This window comes from Nematolebias whitei, chromosome 11 (assembly GCF_014905685.2).
Source record: "Nematolebias whitei isolate Nwh7 chromosome 11, NemWhi1, whole genome shotgun sequence".
NCBI classification, from domain to species: Eukaryota; Metazoa; Chordata; class Actinopteri; order Cyprinodontiformes; family Rivulidae; genus Nematolebias; species Nematolebias whitei.
This window is the reverse complement of record NC_056508.1, coordinates 36,333,318-36,352,270: the sequence shown is the minus strand read 5'-3', so window position 1 is coordinate 36,352,270 and position 18,953 is coordinate 36,333,318. Positions and strand designations below refer to the sequence as shown.

At 38.3% G+C, this 18,953-nt stretch overlaps 2 protein-coding genes across 2 annotated transcripts; both read right to left on the bottom strand.

The window, feature by feature from the left end:
- Window positions 1-604: 604 nt before the first annotated feature.
- Window positions 605-6,951, bottom strand: LOC119417074 (taste receptor type 1 member 1-like). The gene is made up of 6 exons (XM_037684281.1): window positions 6,770-6,951; window positions 5,445-5,742; window positions 4,590-5,315; window positions 3,325-3,528; window positions 2,971-3,091; window positions 605-1,533 (listed from the first exon to the last, which is right to left on the bottom strand). The coding sequence occupies exons 1-6, from the start codon at window positions 6,949-6,951 to the stop codon at window positions 605-607; spliced, it is 2,460 nt and encodes an 819-aa protein (XP_037540209.1).
- Window positions 6,952-14,012: 7,061 nt separating this feature from the next.
- Window positions 14,013-18,953, bottom strand: LOC119417073 (taste receptor type 1 member 1-like). Its single transcript, XM_037684280.1, has 6 exons — window positions 18,802-18,953; window positions 18,268-18,565; window positions 17,453-18,178; window positions 16,753-16,959; window positions 15,528-15,648; window positions 14,013-14,941 (listed from the first exon to the last, which is right to left on the bottom strand). The coding sequence occupies exons 1-6, from the start codon at window positions 18,927-18,929 to the stop codon at window positions 14,013-14,015; spliced, it is 2,409 nt and encodes an 802-aa protein (XP_037540208.1). The 5' UTR covers window positions 18,930-18,953.

The window sequence follows — 18,953 nt, the reverse complement described above, 5'->3', positions numbered from 1 at the left end:
GAAAAACCTTGAATGTGTTTCATAAGAGACTAATTCTCTTATGTCTTCTCTTTATTTTATGAAGTGTCTGAAACTGGAAAGTTAACATCAGATTGTTTTCTCCCCCCAAAGCTTGAAGTGCACGTTCTTTAAACTGTTCGGCACACATTTCATCAGACAGCCACCTGAGGAGTTTAAATTAAGGGTGGAAAATCTCTGAACGGCTTTGTTTTAAGAGATAAGGCATCCGAAGTTTGGTTTTGCCTGTTCCTCCATTATATTGGTTACCATAGTTTTCGGACTATAAGGCGCAATATCAATGAATGTGTCTGTTTTCATACACAAGGCACATTGGATTATAAGGCTCACTGTTGATTTTTGAGGAAGTTAAAGGATTTTAAGTGCATATTATAGTCCAAAAAATATGGTACTGACCAAACATAAAAGTACTCTATAAGATAAAATATCATTAAGCAGAGAGATAGTTTAAGGAGTTGCATAAACCATTTTTGGAGCGGGCGAGAAAATTAAACAAATAAATAACAATTGCTTTCCACTAGACTGATAAATGACCAGAGTGACACTGGAAACAACACCTGGAGATCATCACATTTCCCACGAGAAGCTACTGGCTAATGGTTTTCGTGTAATTTTGAATGAGCCCTTGAAAAAACTGTTGCGTGTTTTTGTGGGGTTGAAATACGATGATGTAACATTTCGGGAGGAAATACCACAACAGAAAAGAGTAGAGGCTCGAGAGGACTGCCAGAGCATTGAGGGTTTGGATGAACTTTCCACGGTAAAGCAGATACACGGTGGAAAACAGAATCCACGTGAGGATCAGCAGCAGCAGGCAGAACGTTATCACTTTAGCCTCGTTGTAGTTTTTCGGCAGGTCTTTCCCCATGTAAGAGAAAATAAAGCAAAGGCAGCACAACAACACAAGCAAAACAAGAGAACAAGACGTTGCTTCAATGTTCAAGTCACAACTTAGTACAATTTGGTCTTGGTACCACGATGTTTCGTTGAAGGGTCTGGGGGGGTGACAGGACATGCTGATGATCAGCAACACGGCCTGAGTGGTAAATGCTCCGGTGATGAGCAGCCATTGTCCGTGGTATTGTGCCCACCAGGTTTGGAGTTTGGGGAACTTGGCGGCTATTTTAAAAATGCAAACAATTTGAAAAGAGCGCACAACAAAACATGCAAGACACACAGTGTAGAACAACAGAAAAGGGATGTAGCGTAAAATACAGGAAAACGTTGTGGGCCTTCCAAAATAAAAGAACACGCTAAGAGTACACAAACCGAGACAGACTAAAATCAGGAAGCACATCATTCCTCCAGCAGATCTGACAACAGGCGTGTTGTAGTTGACGGCAAAGAGAACCGACACAGCCAGGGTTATGCCGATAAATATCCAGGCCCCGACGAAGACCACTATGGCTCCAGCGTCTGTGAGGGGGACGAACTCCACCAGCCGCAGACTGCATGATGTACTTCCCATCACAGACCACTCCGTCTCTTTACAGGCGTTACACTTGTACGGATTTTCTGTTTTACAATGCAGACATACATTTACGTTAGCTTCAAATAAAATTTAAAAATCAGTGTGTGACAACATAAGGTGTCTCTGTTTTATCAGCACATATCAACTTCTTGAACATTTATAAGATTATAGCTAACTGAGCTTCCATTTTGGCCTTGAGTGGCCATTCACAAGTTCCTCTTTAAATATTGTAAACTGAACATTAACACAGATGTTCTGATATGACCATTTGTATTTTACTTTGAATAGTTCAGTATTGTCTTCTTGATAACTGCATTGCACATTTTAATTACTGCACTTTTGTGATATAAACAACCACAGCATGGCACAGCTGAAACAGGTCAGCGTATTCTGCTGTGGAGCAAGCTGCACGTTGCACCAGATTAGTGTGAATGCTTCATAAACAACAGTCACAGAACATTGTGATCCATTTTTCTTCTGTACGTTGTTTGGCATCTTTTTCGTTCCACAATTTTTGTGCTATTTCAACAAATCATAAATCAAAACGTTCAGCTCTTTCAGGACAATCCTGCACTGACTTTTGATGCAACTTTTAGCTTTTTGTAATATTTAGGCTTTTCTGCCACTTTTTTCTCATGAAAATGAATTGAGCTCATTTTACATCCTTCAGATCTTTAGATCTGTTTACAGCGTTTTTCTGCTCCTTTCACATTTTGTTCTGCTTCAGCTTCTTTCAGCTTCCTTGTGCAAATTTAAACATTTTTTCAGCTACTTTCAGCTAATTTCACATGTTTTGTAGTTGCTTCTGATTCTTTCTGCTAACTTCAGCTTGTTATGCTCCTTTCAGCTAATTTCTGAAAGTTTCAGCTTTTTCAGCTAATTCCTTATTTTTTCCACTAATTTCAACAGTTTTCAGCTTAATTCAACAAAAATACACTCTCCCCTTTTTCCTTCTCATTATTTAAGCTTCTTTCTTTCTGCTTTCTTCTGCTAACTTAGGCTTGTTCTTCCATTTCAGCTACATTTCAGCATGTTTTGAAGTAATTTCAGCTGTTTTTCAGCAAGTTCTTCTGCAATAAGCATTCACACTGCATTTTCGCAGGAAATGCAATTTCTCTAGTTTTATTTGTAATGCACTTTCTCATTTACTGGAAGAGTGAAAAGATGTAGATTCTTATAGTCCCAAGCAGTTTTAGGTGCACTGAGGGTTTTGGTATTAAAATACAATAAGAGTTTGTTTTGTAAATGAAATAAAAGAAAATAACATTTTAATAGTATTTTTCTTTTAAAAAATAATACAGAATAAAAATCAACAGAATGAAAAGGAATAAACAATATGAATTTTAGGCCAAAACCATCAGTGCATGATTAAAGTTTTTATTGATTTATTTATTGGTTTCATAATGAAGGTAAAAACAAAAGATGCACATTGAATTCAAACTTTGCAAAAAGTCTCCTTCTGTAATATGTAAATATTTTACCTGTAATGTTGACATAAGTTTCAGCAGGACAGATTTTGCAGCTGAAGCAGCATTTCTGGATTCCGATTTGTTTTTTCGCGTGTCCTTCTTCACATTCTGGGGAACACAAGGCAGTCGGCACCTGCATGAGACAGTTCAATGAAGAACAAGACGAGCATCAACAATTCTGTGGAGACTGAAGGTGACCATGAACAGAAACTATTGGCATACTACGTGTTTTAACTTTTAAATTAAATGCACAATAATGCACTTATGAAACAAAACTGAATATCTACATTAGACAAATTTAAACCAAACGGAAAACTCCATTCTGTCAAACCACGTCTCTGCACGCTTTACCGAGAAGATACTTACGTCTCCATTTGCATGCCACTGAATTAAGGAGTTGTTGATGTAGAAATACTCAGTTGGGTAGTGATGAAAGCCGACTTCCTGCGCTTCACCACTCTGGTTCCAAAAGACTATCGAAAAGGATCCAAAGTCTGGGTTTCCATCCTCATCAAACTGGACGCTCTGGTTTAACAGGGTGAAATTGGACTTCCTGAGCTCTTCTAGAACCTGATGATGATGATGATGATGATGAGAGGGTCATTGTCAGCACAATGTGACACTTTGATGCCTCCGATTAGAGGTTTCAGAATGTAGTTTATCAGATTGTAGATTGAAAAAATCTCCTACAGATTAAATTGTTGGTATTTTTTTAACTCTTACATAATTAAAGATCAAACATTCACTGAAAATGCTTTTTGTACCAGAGTTTAAACTAAGGTTATTTTATGTTGAGAAATGACAAAACTCTAGCTGTTTTGGTCAAACTTTGAAAACAAAGATATGCACATATTACAAAATATCACACGATGCCATGCATAGAGTATGAATGATCATCTACTACCTCATCAAATTAAAGCCCCATGCCTGCATAACTGACAGACTTATAGTCATTTTTGTGTTTGCCAATGTCAGCAACTGTGGTGGCCATCTTGTTGATCAATCAGTTGTATATTCACATTAAATGATTACTTTCTGAAAGTTGAATTGCAATTTGTCCAATGTTTCATGAGATATTTTGCTAACAGACATACAGGGTTGACTCCAACAGTTTTAAGCAAAGATCTTGTGTATTGAGTACCATTTGTAGTGTTATAAATGACGCTCAGCCACTACTATGCTAAATTTTAGCACACTATCTGTAAAATTAACTGAGTTATAGCTATTTTTATGCTCTAATGTTTTATTTTTATTATCAAATATTGTTTATTTTTAAAGTAATTTGGCTGTGGCAGCCATCTTCAAATGATATGACACAAAAATGTAAATGCACATGCAATGCTGTCTTTCTAAAAGGGTCAGTAAAATATGTCCCGTTGTTCATGAGACACTTTGAGGTAACAGTTAGAGACATGAACACACATCTAAACAGTAGCAAAAACATTATCACCCATCTTCACCTGTCAGCAGCAGCCCATAAATATACAAAATATTTGTTGACTCACATTTTTTTAAAAGATGCAGTATTATTTGTCATCCCACAAAGCATTTTCTGTATGCAACTTACAAAAAAAGCTCATTGTTAATCATATTTTAACTCTATTCTAAATACAAGGACTGAAAATACTTACAACGTACGGGTGCACTACAGTGCTCTCATCACATCTGCCGGTGTCGCACTTTAAGGTGTTGTGTAAGGCGTGCGCGACGGCGTAAACAGCCGAATAAACAGCAAAAGTGAACGATGGATCTACAGCAACAATGTCTGCTGCAAGCAGTTGGCTGCAGTTGCAGACCTGGTTACAGAAGGTCTGCTGGGCTGCATCAGCACAAGGTGTGAGACTTCTAGCAGAGTAGACAAAGTCGTTGAAACCTGGAAGCGTTATCACGGGCTGCGCCGCTCCGAGCACAGTTCCGATGTTTTTGATCCCCTTTAATTTTGGAAGCCGTTTGTTTAAAGACCACCCGTCATCTGCTATCCACACTTTGTTTGTGAAATTGAGTCGAATCGCTGCTTCGATGACTGCTTCTGCATATACTTTTGGAGCAAAAACAACAATGATGCTTATATTCTGCTCATCTATATGCTGGAACATTTGGGAGAAATCAGTGTTTTCATTGAAACCCTTGTTGTAAGCCAAACAGATTTCAGTGGATATAATCCTCTTCCTGAACAGTTCCAGGCCGTCGATTCCAAAATCGGTATCGCTGTTAAGAAAAGCAACCCAACGCCACTTGAAGTGTTTAATAATGTTAACAATCACACTTAGGGTGTTGTCATTAGGATGCACTGTTCGTAAAAAAGACGGGTATTTAGATTTTTCAGAAAAGATGGACACAGAAGATCCATAGCTGACCTGTAAGGAACACAGCAACACAAACATATATCATTTATTCCTAATGAGGACAATAAAACATATAAAATTGCCTTTAAAATATTAAATCTTCAGTGAAGGACCCAGAAAACACAACACTGGAAAATTTACCATAGGAATGAGATCCACCATGAAGAGTGGAGCAATAGTCAGGGTATGGGTGCTTGTGAATGGACCAACCACCGCAAAAATTTTGGACAGGTTCTGGTACGGTTCATCCCAAGGACGGAGCAAATCGTTCACTGAGATGAGTTTAAACACTCCTGCAAAGCTCAGTGTGTCTGAGCAGTGGTCAAACATCTCGTAGCCAAGAGTCACGTTTGGCAGCAGGCTGGTGGAGTTGTTGATTTCCTCCACGGTGAATCTCATCAACAGAAACCGCCGATAATTAGGAACAAGGAAAAGTTTGCTACAGAAAAAAGACATTCAATTCAATTTAGTTTATTTATATAGCACCAAGTTTCAACAGAAGTCAGCTCAGGGCACTGAACAGAAACTTTCATATGCATAAAAATTAAGTTAAAACATCTGAGGAGCAGACTGCTTTGTATTTAACTCCATCGCAGAACTCAACTTGAGCAAGCATGGAGGCGACAGTGGAAAGGTAAAACTCCCTCATGAGGAAGAAACCTTTAGCAGAACTAGGCTCAGGACAAGCGGCCATCTGCTTCGACTGGCTGGGTTTGAGAGGAACTGATATACAATGGCAGGTGAAGAATCACGTTAAGATAAAAATGGTATCAAATGAAAACTATTCAATTTGAGCAAATCATTTTAAGGAAATGAGGTCAGTTTGTCCTCCAGTAGTCTACGCCTATAGCAGCTATAACAAGCCAGCTCTAACTGTAGGATTTATCAAAAAGAAAGTATTAAGCCCAGTCTTAAAACTGGACAAAATGTCAGCCTTACGGACAGAAACTGGAAGCTGGTTCCACAAGAGAGGAGCCTGATAACTTAAGGAAAGACCTTCCTCCCATTCTGCTTTTGGAAACTTTAGGAACCGCAAGTAAACCTGCAGTTTGAGACCAAAGTGCTCTGTTAGGAAAATATGGAACAATAAGATCTCAAATATAAGATGGAGCTAGGTTGTTGAGAGCTTTGTAGGTTAGAAATAAGATTTTGAATTCAGTTCTGAATTTGACAGGGAGCCCATGCAGAGAAGCTAAAACTGGAGAAATCACAGCAGAAATCTCGCGCCAAGCTTTTAATAATAATGTCTGCAGAAAGATCTGTTCAGCAACATCCAAGTACAGTAATGCATTTTTTTTTTACATTGCTCTATTTAGCATCATGCACAGTAACTTTTAAGTAAAAATTGAATGATTGGATATTTTTGTGACAGATTTTGAAAGTCCACATATTTTCTACGCAGCACTGCTTTAAAAAGGTTTCTACCCAATATAGTAAACTATATTCAGGTGTTTTATAAAACTCACCTGGAGCAATCGATGGATTCTGGTCTTTCCTGATAGAGAGGTACATTGACCTGGTGAATGTCAAAAAGTCCACCGATTAAATAATCTCCGTCCAGATGAAACTCGGACTCTTGGACGGTGCATTTACTGACGGCGTGTAGGAAAGATCCCACAACACACATCGCAGCAAGAAAACGTTTCATTCCTGTCATCGTTTTTCCAGTTTGACGTGAACTCTAAAGAGACTCCACTTCTTCTAAGTTGTGAGACACTATTGAGCTCAGCCTAATCATTTCCATGCTGGTGGTCATAACATGCATACTGAGAAATGGTTGGAGGAAAATTCACATATTTGCATGCAAACGCATCAAAACGTCTGTTGTCTTTCCTCTGTGTGACAGAGTTCAACAGTCATCATGATGTTTGATGTCTCTGCCATAATTATATCTCACTCTTTGAGACAATGTAGACTGTTGTTAAAAGAGAAAATAAGAAAATCTAACATTTGGTTTCAAAATTTATCCATAAAAATAGTAAAAATTGAGACCAGATTTGAATACTTATAGCATAAAGCATCACACATCAGAGATCAGATGTTTCATGTGTATTTAATGTAGACAACACAAAGATGATATTATATTTTGTTCATTTTTTGTCATCAGTCTGCAAAAGACATAACTTTTAATGGAGGCTTACCATGACTGAAAACATCTAAAACAAAATCTTTATTTTGATCTTATTTATTCTTTGTTAATTCTGCTTTTTCATCAGAATATTCCACTACACATGTCGCTTCACATTCAGACATGTTTTAGAAATGTGATTTTTTTTAGCTTCAGATCAATATGAATTTTAATTAACTGCAGCTTGACAAAAACCTCTAATCATAGTAAACCTTCTCATTAGACATAAATCAATCATAATTCTTACTGTAAAGCATAATATTGTACATTGTGAATTTCCCTAGACATTAAAGTATTTGTTGAGCTAATCTGATCTAAATTAAATGTCAAATTTTTAAGGACATTTATTGATTGTCTTAGACATATTTAAAGATCTATCTCTAAAAGGCAAATTAATTATATACTATTTTAAACTAGCTTATGAATTATATTTTACCTTTTCCAATGAACATTTAAATAAACTCATAAGCTGGTTGTGCTTTGAGTTTGTTTTACGACTTGTGATACCACGATCATTTCATTAAAACACCACATTTATGCTCTATAATACTTTAAAACCATCAAATTCTAAGAGTGAATAAAATGTCTGTAAATTTTTTAAAAAATTAAGATAAAGGGATTTAAAACACGTCTCACAATCAATTATAGACTACCTGTTTTGGCTTAAAATCACAAACTTTTTTAAATGTTTCTTGAACTAATTAAAAATCTGTGTATAAAAGTTAAAAATCAAAATCAATAAGAAGCTGATTGCATTAAAAACGTGTATAAAAAAGTCAAAGAAACTGTTTGTTACATACTGAAAACCGAGATATTTATTTGAAACTGTGGAAAAATTGCAATAAAAATAATTAAAAGAATCTTTAGCTTTCCACTTTTTTTCAAAATCAAGTAATTCCTGAGTCAACCAGTTTTTTTTCCAGCTGTCAGAAAGTTTATTATAATTTTCAAACATAAGTTTGGGCTTTTGTGACATCTGCTGGTGAATTAGTAAAACAGAACAACAACAAGCAGCAAACTTTAAACACTGCACTCCTGTTGGAGATGAGCACTGCAGAACAAGACAGTCAAAAAATCTTTATTGAAAAAGCTTTATGAAACGATTAACAGATTGTTGTGGCGTTCTCCCCATGGTTGGACCAAGTCATTGACTGAGATTTAAGATTTCTGGAAACATTTTGCATTTGAGTAGTCAAATATTTCATAACCAGGGGTCACATTTGACAGCGGGTTGGTCCGATTATTTATTTGCTCTACAGAGAATCTCATCAGATGAATCCTCTGATAACTTGACAGACTAGTGAAAGACATTAGAGATGAGTATTAAGATCTAAACAGTAAGTCCAGTTTCATCTATCAAAGACCTACAACATATGTTACAGATGTTACAGCTTTGTCAATACTCCCACGAAATATGGTAATTAGATAATTATATGGAGTGAATGTGCTACAGTAATTGAGTTAACCCAATAAAACTAAAACTCCTGCCCACAAAAAACAGTACACATACATTTTATTATTAGTTTTGATGTATATATTTCTGAATTTGTTGTAAAAACTCACCTGGAGCAGTCAACAGCATCTGCTCTTTTCATATAAGCAGGACCATCAACAAGATGAATACAAAATATACTCCGTATTAAATAATCAACCTCCAGATGAAACTCCGAGGCTGTGACACAAACATTGATTCACGACGTAAACTCCCAGAAGACCTACTAAAGGAAGAAAATGTATCATTCTCACATTATTTATCATCTTGATGTTAACTGCAGGGATTAGCATCAGCGTTTTTATGCATTTCTTGGAATCACAATTTCCTTTTGTTCATTTCCATGCACCTAATGATGCATGACTTCAGATGTCATGTATACAATGGGTGGAGGAGAATTCACAAACGAGTATGCAAAGAGAATCCAAGCTGTTCGTGGCTCTTTTTAATTTCTCTGTCAAAACAGAATCTGGTGTGCTTATTTTCAAGTTTTTCTCTAAGAAAAGGTACTACTAAATGTCCATCAAAAAACAAACAAACAAACAAACAATCCTGAACTGCACATCTCTGTGGGTAGTCTATTCTTTGATTGGCACTGCTGGTTTGACCTTGCCAGTGCGTGGTGGCCTCTTGCTGGAGGTTGGGGTGGGTCTTTGTGCACTGGGGTCTATGGACTAGGGGTTGCATGATGTCATATTTTTTAAAGTCGAGTTCAACATAATAAAAGTCGAGTCGACACCGACTAGTCGCTGTGACGTCATAGGAACCCAAGACACTATATCATATTGGCAAAAAAACATTTATTATTTACAAAAAAAGAACAACAAAACATCAGGAGCATATACTGTATTTATGCTCCTACCATTTATCTTATTGCAGATAAGTCACAGGAAAACCAAAACTGTTATTAAGCTGTGTTGTTTGGAAATGCTAGGTTGTTACTAGAAGCTAGGTTGTTGACAGCTTTATAAGTTACTCCCTCACAAGTTTGTGAGGGAGTTTTTCTTTTCCACTGTTGCCCTGTGCTTGCTCAGGATGGGAGACTGCAACGAAATGAAGACTCGTTGCAATCTGCCCTACCATAGATATATAATGTTACAAATTAAACTTTTATGTAAACGAATGTTTCTGTTCAGTGCCCTGATGACTTCTGTTGTGACTTGGCATTATATAAATAAACTGAATTGAACTGAACATTTATTATATGAGATGGTTTGATAATGGTTATTATTAAGGTATGTTTATCAAATCAATAGTTTAAAGGTTTTTGTAGATAAATGTTTTTTCTATAGGGATGAGCTGTGAACGACAACAAAAAAGTTACTCTGTGTTTGTGTGCCTTCACAACCAAATAAACAAAAACTTTGGTTTTCAACCAGGTGCCTACAGTTTATGGTAAAATGCTGCATCCTCTTACAAATGAGTTCTGCACAACTTCATCTTTGGCCACACATATGTTTAGAAACATCATTTGCAATGCCTCTGTGGATGGCCATGATATTTGATCAACAAGCTGAAGTGCCAGTTTGAATCTGCTTCTTCTGGTTTCCAGAAGACGAATGGAAAAGGTCATGAAGTGATCAACAAAGCATCAAACAATAAATGTCATATAGGACATGGAAGGCAGACAAACTACTTACAAATTTATTTTTGTATCCATCCATCCATTTTCTTCCGCTTATCCGGGGTCAGGTCACGGTTGTAGCAGCTTAAGTAGGGAGGCCCAGACTTCCCTCTCCCCAGCCACTTGGGCCAGCTCTTCCGGGGGAATCCCAAGGCGTTCTCAGGCCAGCTGAGAAACATAGTCCCTCCAGCATGTCCTGGGTCTTCCTCTGGGTCTCCTCTCAGTGGGACGTGTCCGGAACACCTCACCAGGGAGGTGTCCAGGAGACATCCTAACCAGATGCCCGAGCCACTTCAACTGGCTCCTCTCGACGTGGAGAAGCAGCGGCTCTACTCTGAGTCCCTCTCGGATGGTCGAGCTTCTCACCCTATCTCTAAGGGAGAGCCCAGACACCCTGTGGAGAAAACTCATTTTGGCTGCTTGTATCCGAGATCTCATTCTTTCGGTCACAACCCAAAGCTCATGACCATAGATGAGGGTAGGAAAGTGGGTAAATTGAGAGCTTCGCCTTTTGACTCAGCTCTCTCTTCACCATGACAGACCTGTACAGCGCCCACTTCACTGCTGACGCTGCACCTATCTGCCTATCGATCTTGTGTTCTATGTTTCCCTCATTCGTAAACAAGACCCCAAGATACTTGAACTCCTCCACTTGGGGCAGGACCTCCTCCCTGACCCGGAGAGGGCACTCTACCCTTTTCCGGCTCAAGACCATGGCCTTGTATTTGGAGGAACTGATCTTCATCCCGGCCGTGTCGCACTCGACTGCGAACCACTCCAGCGAAAGCTGTAGATCATGATCTGATGAAGTCAATAGGACCACATCATCTGCAAAAAGCAGAGACGCGATCCAAAGGCCACCAAAACGGATCCCCTCTACACCTTGGCTGCGCCTAGAAATTCTGTTCATAAAAGTTATGAACAGAATCGGTGACAAAGGGCAACCTTGGTGGAGTCCAACTCTCACCGGGAACAAGCCCAACTTACTGCCGGCAATGCGGACCAGGCTCTGACACCGGTCATACAGGGACCCAACAGCCCATATCAAAGGGCCTGGTACCCCATACTCCCAGAGTACCCCTCACAGGGTTCCCCGAGGGACGCGGTCGAACGCCTTCTCCAAGTCCACAAAGCACATGTAGACTGGTTGGGCAAATGCCCACGTACCCTCCAGGACCCTGCTGAGAGTGTAGAGCTGGTCCAGTGTTCTACGACCAGGACGAAAACCGCACTGCTCCTCCTGAATCCGAGGTTCGACTCTCCGATGGACCCTCCTCTCCAGAACCCCCGAACAGACCTTACCAGGGAGGCTTAAGAGTGTGATCCCCCTGTAGTTGGAACACACTCTACGGTCCCCCTTTTTGAATAGGGGGACCACCACCCCAGTCTGCCAATCCAGGGGAACTTCCTCCGATGTCCACGCAATATTGCAGAGTCGCGTAAGCCAACACAACCCTACAACATCCAGAGCCTTAAGGAACTCTGGGCGAATCTCATCCACCCCTGGGACCCTGCCACCGAGGAGCTTTTTAACCACCTCGGTGACCTCAGCACCAGAGATTGGAGGGCCTGACCCAGAGTCCCCAGGCTCCGCTTCCTCAGTGAAGACTGTTATTTTTGTATAAAAAAAGTTATACTATTCACAGCACCTCAAACATAACAGATGTCTTTAGGTATTTATGTTTATGGTTTAATTTGCTTTACTTTAGAAACCCATCTTTGTTTGTGTTGGAAGACGACATTTTTTAATGCAGATTGCTGTAGTTATGGAGGATATTTATACAAAACTGTGTTGATGACAGAGCAAACTTATTTTTAATGCAAATCCACAGTTATTCTAAGCCTGGTGTTTGTCAAGAAAAAGTTCGGTCTCTGGCTAGTCTAGCCAGCACTTTATCAGTCTTAAATGTATCTATCTGTCCATCCATTATCTTTATCCGCTTCTTCCTTTTCGAGCCATGGGGGTCACTGGCGCCCATATTCAGTGGTCACTGTGCGAGAGGTGGGGTACACCGTGGACAGGCCACATAGAGACAAATGAAACAAACAATCATTCATTCAACATTTATTTAAACAAGTTAGTCTCACTCATGCCCAAGGACAATTTAGAGTTACCAGTCAGCCTAACATTCATGTTTTTGGCCTGTGGAAGGAAACGTGCTCAGAGGAAATCAACACATGCACAGAGAGAACATGCAAACTCCACCCAGAAAGGCCACCGGCCAGGATTTGATCCGGCGACCTTCTCGCTGAGAGGCAACAGCTCTACCAACTGTGCCACTGTGCCACCTAGTTAACTTTATATTGGAAATTGAAGGTGCATCTATAACTGCATCCATGTCCAGACACGTTGATTTCTTGTGGTAGTCTCAGTAGAAAAACACAAGTATTCATGTAGACATTGACCTAATGTGGTTGCAGATTATTGGGGCACTCAAAATAAATAAACAAATACTAAAAACTATCTTTAACTCACAAAAACCTGATAGATATCTAATTACAGACAAAATGCTGGCTTCTTTTTTTATTTACCTGAAAAGATAATTTATGTTGCAAAAAGATCTGAAGCTCTCGACCTTGACCTCTCTAAGATTTGAAGCTCTTGACCTTGACCTCTCTAAGTGGCTTTAAACATCTGTTAAGCTCCTGGCAAAAACCAATGCAGACATGTTCCTGTTTTTAGTTTTCTACACCGCCTTATAATCTAGCTGTTTTTTCGCTACTTTTCCTTTAATTACCATTTTATTTTCACTTGTTAAAAAAACATTTAAAGTTGTACACATCCTTTATGATTGTCTATTGTTGTCCACTGTTGTCATCACTCTTTGTTAAAATTCAGGTCTCTCTTGTAAATGAGTCCCGGAGGCTCAGCGACCTGTAAAAAAAGATAAAGGTTGAATGTAGCTTTAGCGGCTAAGCTAACTATGACTGTGTAATAACATACAGTTTATAATGTTTTTATTAATTATTTACTGACAAAAACACTGACACGTGCAATGATAGTTTAGTACAAAATTGAAGATAACTGCAAAGATTATCATGCAAATGGTTTTATTTCTTTTAGTTCATGCTAAATGCTTTGTGTGAACTGATACAGCATGTATTTGTTCAATTGATAACAAGACAGCAATTCTAAAATATAACCATAGAAGCACACATTTCAAGAATAATAATAATAATTAAAAAAATTGATTAAATAATAATGCCGTACACAGTTAAGTTCAAACACACAATAAAACATGTATTTAAAGGTTTTCACAACATTGATGAGCGTGCACAAAGCAAGATGCTAGTTAACAAAAATCTTATCAGCATGAACCTTTTTCATAGTCATCAGCTCTAATTCTTTGAGAATGTCACTAAAACAGCTTAGGAGTGCAGTGCATTTGTAAAAATGATTTTCAATAAAATAATTTTTTAATTTATTTGAAGAGCATTAGTCAGCAGCACATATTTAAAGGGTTTTTACTGGCTAACTGTTTTGGTATAGTTCTGAATGAGACCTTGGAAGTGCTGCTGTGTGTTTTTGTGCGGTTGAAAAATAATGATGTAACATTTTGGGAGAAAGTACCACAACAGGAAAGAATAGAGACTGGAGAGTACAGCCAAAGCAGTAAACGTGTGGATGTGCTTTCCGTGGTAAAGTATACTTGCGGTGGCAAGAATGATCCAGGTCAATATCAGCAGGAGAAGACAGAAAGTGATCGCTTTGGCTTCGTTGTAGTTTTTTGGAAGGTCTTTTCCCATGTAAGAGAAAATGAAGCAAAGAGCGCACAGGGACGAAAGTAAAACCAAAGAGGCAGATACAGATTGAAAGTCAGGTGTGCAGCCAAGTATGATAGATTCTGAGAATGAAACCGTGTCGTTGAAAGGTTTTGAGGGAGCAACGGAATAGCCAATGGTCAGCGTGACAGCCTGAGTGACAAATGCTACAGTGATGATCAACCATTGGCCGTTATATTTTGTCCACCAGCTGAGGAGGTTGGGGAATTTGGCAGCTATTTTGAAAATGCAAACTATTTGAAAAGAACGCACAACAAAACACGCCAGACAAACGGTGTAGAACAGCAGAAAAGGTAAAAACTGTAAGATGCAAAAAGCAGTTGTGGGCTCACCAAAATAAAAGAACACACTAACATCAGACAAACATAGGCAGGCTAAAATCAGGAAGCACATCAGTCCTCCAGCAGATCTGACAACAGGCGTGTTGTAGTTGACGGCAAAGAGAACCGACACAGCCAGAGCCAGGCCGATGAAGACCCAGGCCCCGACTATGATCACTACAGCTCCACTGTCTGTAAACAGGACGAACTCCACCAGCCGCAGACTGCATGATGTACTTCCTGTTTCAGACCACTCCGTCTCCTTACAGCTGATGCAGTCATAGCGATCTTCTGTTTTACAACAAAGTTAAAGTAAACTTTAGATGAAGGTTTATTATAATGTATCAGCTTCCAAAAATAGTTGTCTTATCAAGCCTTATAGTAATAAGAATTGGAGTTAATTGTAACTGGACTCACAACTTGTGGATGAGCCAATTGTTTAAAAGCTCGTATTCAAATTACTTTAGACTTTAAGCTCCAACTCAGCCACTCAGGCAATGGAGAAGCAGACTGTGTTAGTTTAGTTGAAACATTAAAACAGATTGTTCTGAGTCCATTTTTTCTTAATCTATAGCAACCACGTCTTAAATATGTGTCAATACTGAAGGTTTTATAAGATCAGAATACATTGACACTGTAAGAAAGCTGATCCTTGACCCTTTGAATGGAAAGTTTATCTCGTATTTTTTTCAAGAATACTTTTGTTATCTCGTGTTTTGCTCAATCACATAAATGTTTAACCTTTGAGTACATTTATACACTCAACCATACAACTATGATCATAGCAATAAAAAAAAAAAAAAGGCTGAAGAATGTTGGCTTTGATTTAAACACGTTTGCACATATTCCTCCTTATATGCACCATATATTTATTTACCTGTAATGTTGATATAAGTTCCTTTTGGACAAACTGAACAACTGAAGCAGCATTCATGGATTCCTTCTTGTTTTCTGGCGTGTCCTGCAGGACATTCCTGGGAGCAGAACGATCTAGGCACCTGCCCAAATCAAGCATCAGTCATATAGAAAATTCAGATTAATTCTCTGTAGGAATAGCACTGAGACAGGATGATTTAAATGATCAGTTACTCTATAGCAGAGCTATTCAACTAAACTGCTCAGGGGCCACAGTTACTGAAAGCCAAGAGCTCAGGGGCCGGACAGCCAGTCGTTATTGTCGTTAAATAAGTTTGTTTAATGGTTTAACATCTAGTTATTATGGTAGCCCTAAGGTGTAAATGAACATTTGAAAAAAAACAGAATTACATTGAGCCAAAACGGAAATAGCCGGAATCACATTTGAAAAAATGGAATTACATTAAGCCACACTGGAAGTGGTGGGTTTTTTTTTTTGTGTGTGTGTATATATATATATATATATATATATATATATATTTTTTTTTTATGTATTAACAACATAAAGAAGAACAACAGAACAATGTACACTACACACACAACAGAGGTACAGTTAGCAGCCTAGCCTTTAGCCTGTAGAAATGGAGAGCTATGTTTTGTTCAAGCTTAAGAAAGACGATATGACGCTGGAAAACCTCAACAGGATTAGGGTTAAAGCTTGAACAAAACATAGCTCTCCATTTCTACAGGCTAAACACTAGCCTGCTAACCGTACCTCCGTTGTGTGTGTACTGTACATGGTTCTGTTGTTCTGTTTTATGTTGTTAATAAAGAAAAAACAAACAAACAAAAACCCCACCACTTCCAGTTTGGCTTAATGTGATTCCATTTTTTCAAATGTGATTCCAGCCACTTCCGCTTAATGTAATTCTTTCTTTATTTATTTTTTAATGTTGTTTATTTACACCTTAGGGCCACTGTAAGTTTTATTTAAAAACTAACCCATTGGTGGGCTGAACTGAGCTCACATGTGGGCCTGATTTGGCCCCTGGGCCACCTGTTGAATAGCCTGCTCTATAGTGCGCATATATTGTTGTTGTTGTTGTTTTTTACTGTGAACAATGAGCAATTCCTATTAAAAAAAAATTAACACATATCCATGCAAAAGCAAAAAAATATATAAAAAAAATGCATTTATTACATAAAAGTAATTATGTATCATAATATTTTGACCAGAAAAAAACGACCTCTCCATTTGCATGCCACTGGATTTTGGTGCTGTTGATGTAGAACTGGACCGAGGAGTGAAAATTATAAAAGCCAACCTCCTCTGCTTCGCCTCTATAGTTCCAAAAAACTATTGAGTAGGATCCAAAGTTTGGATCACCGTCTTCATCAAACTGGACTTGTTGATTTAAAAGAGTAAAGTTGGACTTTTGTAGTGCTTTTAGAACCTGTTGGAAAACAAAGAACATCGTTTAAATTTACACTATGTGCTTTCAGTTCACATTGGAGCTCAAAATGCTTAGCATTTACAGTAATTATGCACTTCTTTTGTGAATTTATTGACCACACTGAGCACAGACGTGTTATATATAAAAACAGCAGAGATAAAAATGGCCAGCAATCTTTTTGCTGATCCAGAAGGAAATGACTATAAAGTGGAAAAAAAATAAAAAATAAAACTGACAAAGTTGTGAGAAAAAGTCTCTGCCTCTCTTCTGATTTGCAATCGCAAAGGACAAAAAAAAAAAAAAAAAAAAAAACAAAAATTTTCCCCTTTAAAATCATTTTAAAATTTAATTTTTCAAAATAAAAAAAAAAAAAAAAAAAAAAAAAAAAAAAATCAACAATTTGCCCCTTTTAAATCATTTTAAAAGTTAAACTTTCAAAACATGAAATCAGCTGGTCTGATGAAATTCTTTATGTAATATTTTGTAGACTTACCATGTACCTGTCTACGGTGATATTTCTATCGCACCCGCCATCTCCACACTGCAAGGCAGTGTGCAAAGCATGAGCAATGGCATAAACAGCAGAGTAAACGGGAAAATTGAAAGATGGATCTGCATTATTGATATCGTCAGCGTTCACACTGCTGCAGTCACAATTCTGGTTACAAAACTTCTCTTGGTCTGCATTTTCCTGCTGAGATTCAGCGTTGAAAAAATAGATAAAATCACTAAAACCTGGTATTGTCAACACTGGCTCAGCAACCCCGAGGACAGTCCCAATACGTCTGATCCCTTCTTCTTTAGGGAGCTGTTTGTTTAGGGACCATGCATCCCCGGCTATCCACACTTTGTTGGTGACGTTGTGTTTTATCGCTGCCTCAATGAGCGCTTCAGCCGTCCATTCTGCAGCAAAAACAATGATGACGTTTACCCTCTGTGCCTCCAGCTGTCTGAGTGTTTGAGGGTAATCTGTATCTTCAGTTAGGCCTTTGGTGTATGCCAGGCAGATATCAGTATCTTTTATCTTGCCCCTGAACAAATCGAGGCCATCTTTTCCATAATCATCATTACTATATAAAAAAGAAACCCACCGCCAGCTGAAGTTAATCAAAATATTAAAAACCACCTCAATGACGTCTTTATTGGGATGAACTGTTCGTAAGAAAGATGGGAAATTTTGTTTTCTTGAGAAGACAGAACTTGCAGCTCCATAACTGACCTGTTCAAAATAAAAGTTAAAACTTGGAGAAAAAAAGTATTTTATTGCTTATTTGTATCAGATTAAGAAAGAGCTTCATTTATATTTACCATAGGGATGAGATCCATCATGAAGAGTGGGGCTACAGTCAGTGTCTCTGTGCTCGTGTACGTGCCGACCACTGCTATCACTTTGGACGCGTTCTTCAGAGATTCCTCCCAGGGTTGGATTAAACCGTTAACAGAGATGAGTTTAAAAATACTGGGGAAATTCTGTGTATCTGAACAGTGGTCAAATATTTTATACCCAATTGTTACATTTGGCAGCAGGCTGGTGGAGTTATTGATTTCCTCCACAGAGAATCTCATCAGCTGAAACCTCCGATAACTTGATAGAGTCAAACGTTGACTGTGGATACAAGATGGATGAGAATAAATTTGGGTTTCAATACAGTTTGCAAACAGAGCAAAACCAGTCCAGTTTGGACCTAATCAAAGGGAATGCTTTATTTAATTATTGCACTGACATAAGAAAACACGTGACAAATCATACAATTTGAAGCAAATTTATTGTATAGATTATTACGTATAAGTTTTACTTCCAATAATTTAGTTTTGAAAAGGCATCAAGATTAGAAAACCCACCTTGAGCAGGTGATGGTTTCTGGTCTGTCATGGTACGGCGTTCCACTGACATGATGGATATCAAAAAGTCCACCAATCAGATAATCCCCATCCATCTCAAACTCTGATGCTGTGACGGCTCCGGTCATCAGGAAATGCAGAAGGCATCCCAG

What these genes read in the sequence shown, in the direction of transcription:
- LOC119417074 (XM_037684281.1), bottom strand. Translation starts at nt 6,951, where the DNA reads ATGAAACGTTTTCTTGCTGCGATGTGTGTTGTGGGATCTTTCCTACAC. An exon ending in GAATCCATCGATTGCTCCAG is followed by an intron (nt 5,743 to 6,769) that starts GTGAGTTTTATA and finishes TTTTTTCTGTAG; the next exon opens with CAAACTTTTCCTTGTTCCTA. An exon ending in AGTGGCATGCAAATGGAGAC is followed by an intron (nt 3,092 to 3,324) that starts GTAAGTATCTTC and finishes TGTCTCATGCAG; the next exon opens with GTGCCGACTGCCTTGTGTTC.
- LOC119417073 (XM_037684280.1), bottom strand. Translation starts at nt 18,929, where the DNA reads ATGACCGGAGCCGTCACAGCATCAGAGTTTGAGATGGATGGGGATTAT. An exon ending in TCACCGTAGACAGGTACATG is followed by an intron (nt 16,960 to 17,452) that starts GTAAGTCTACAA and finishes GTTTTCCAACAG; the next exon opens with GTTCTAAAAGCACTACAAAA. An exon ending in AGTGGCATGCAAATGGAGAG is followed by an intron (nt 15,649 to 16,752) that starts GTCGTTTTTTTC and finishes TGATTTGGGCAG; the next exon opens with GTGCCTAGATCGTTCTGCTC.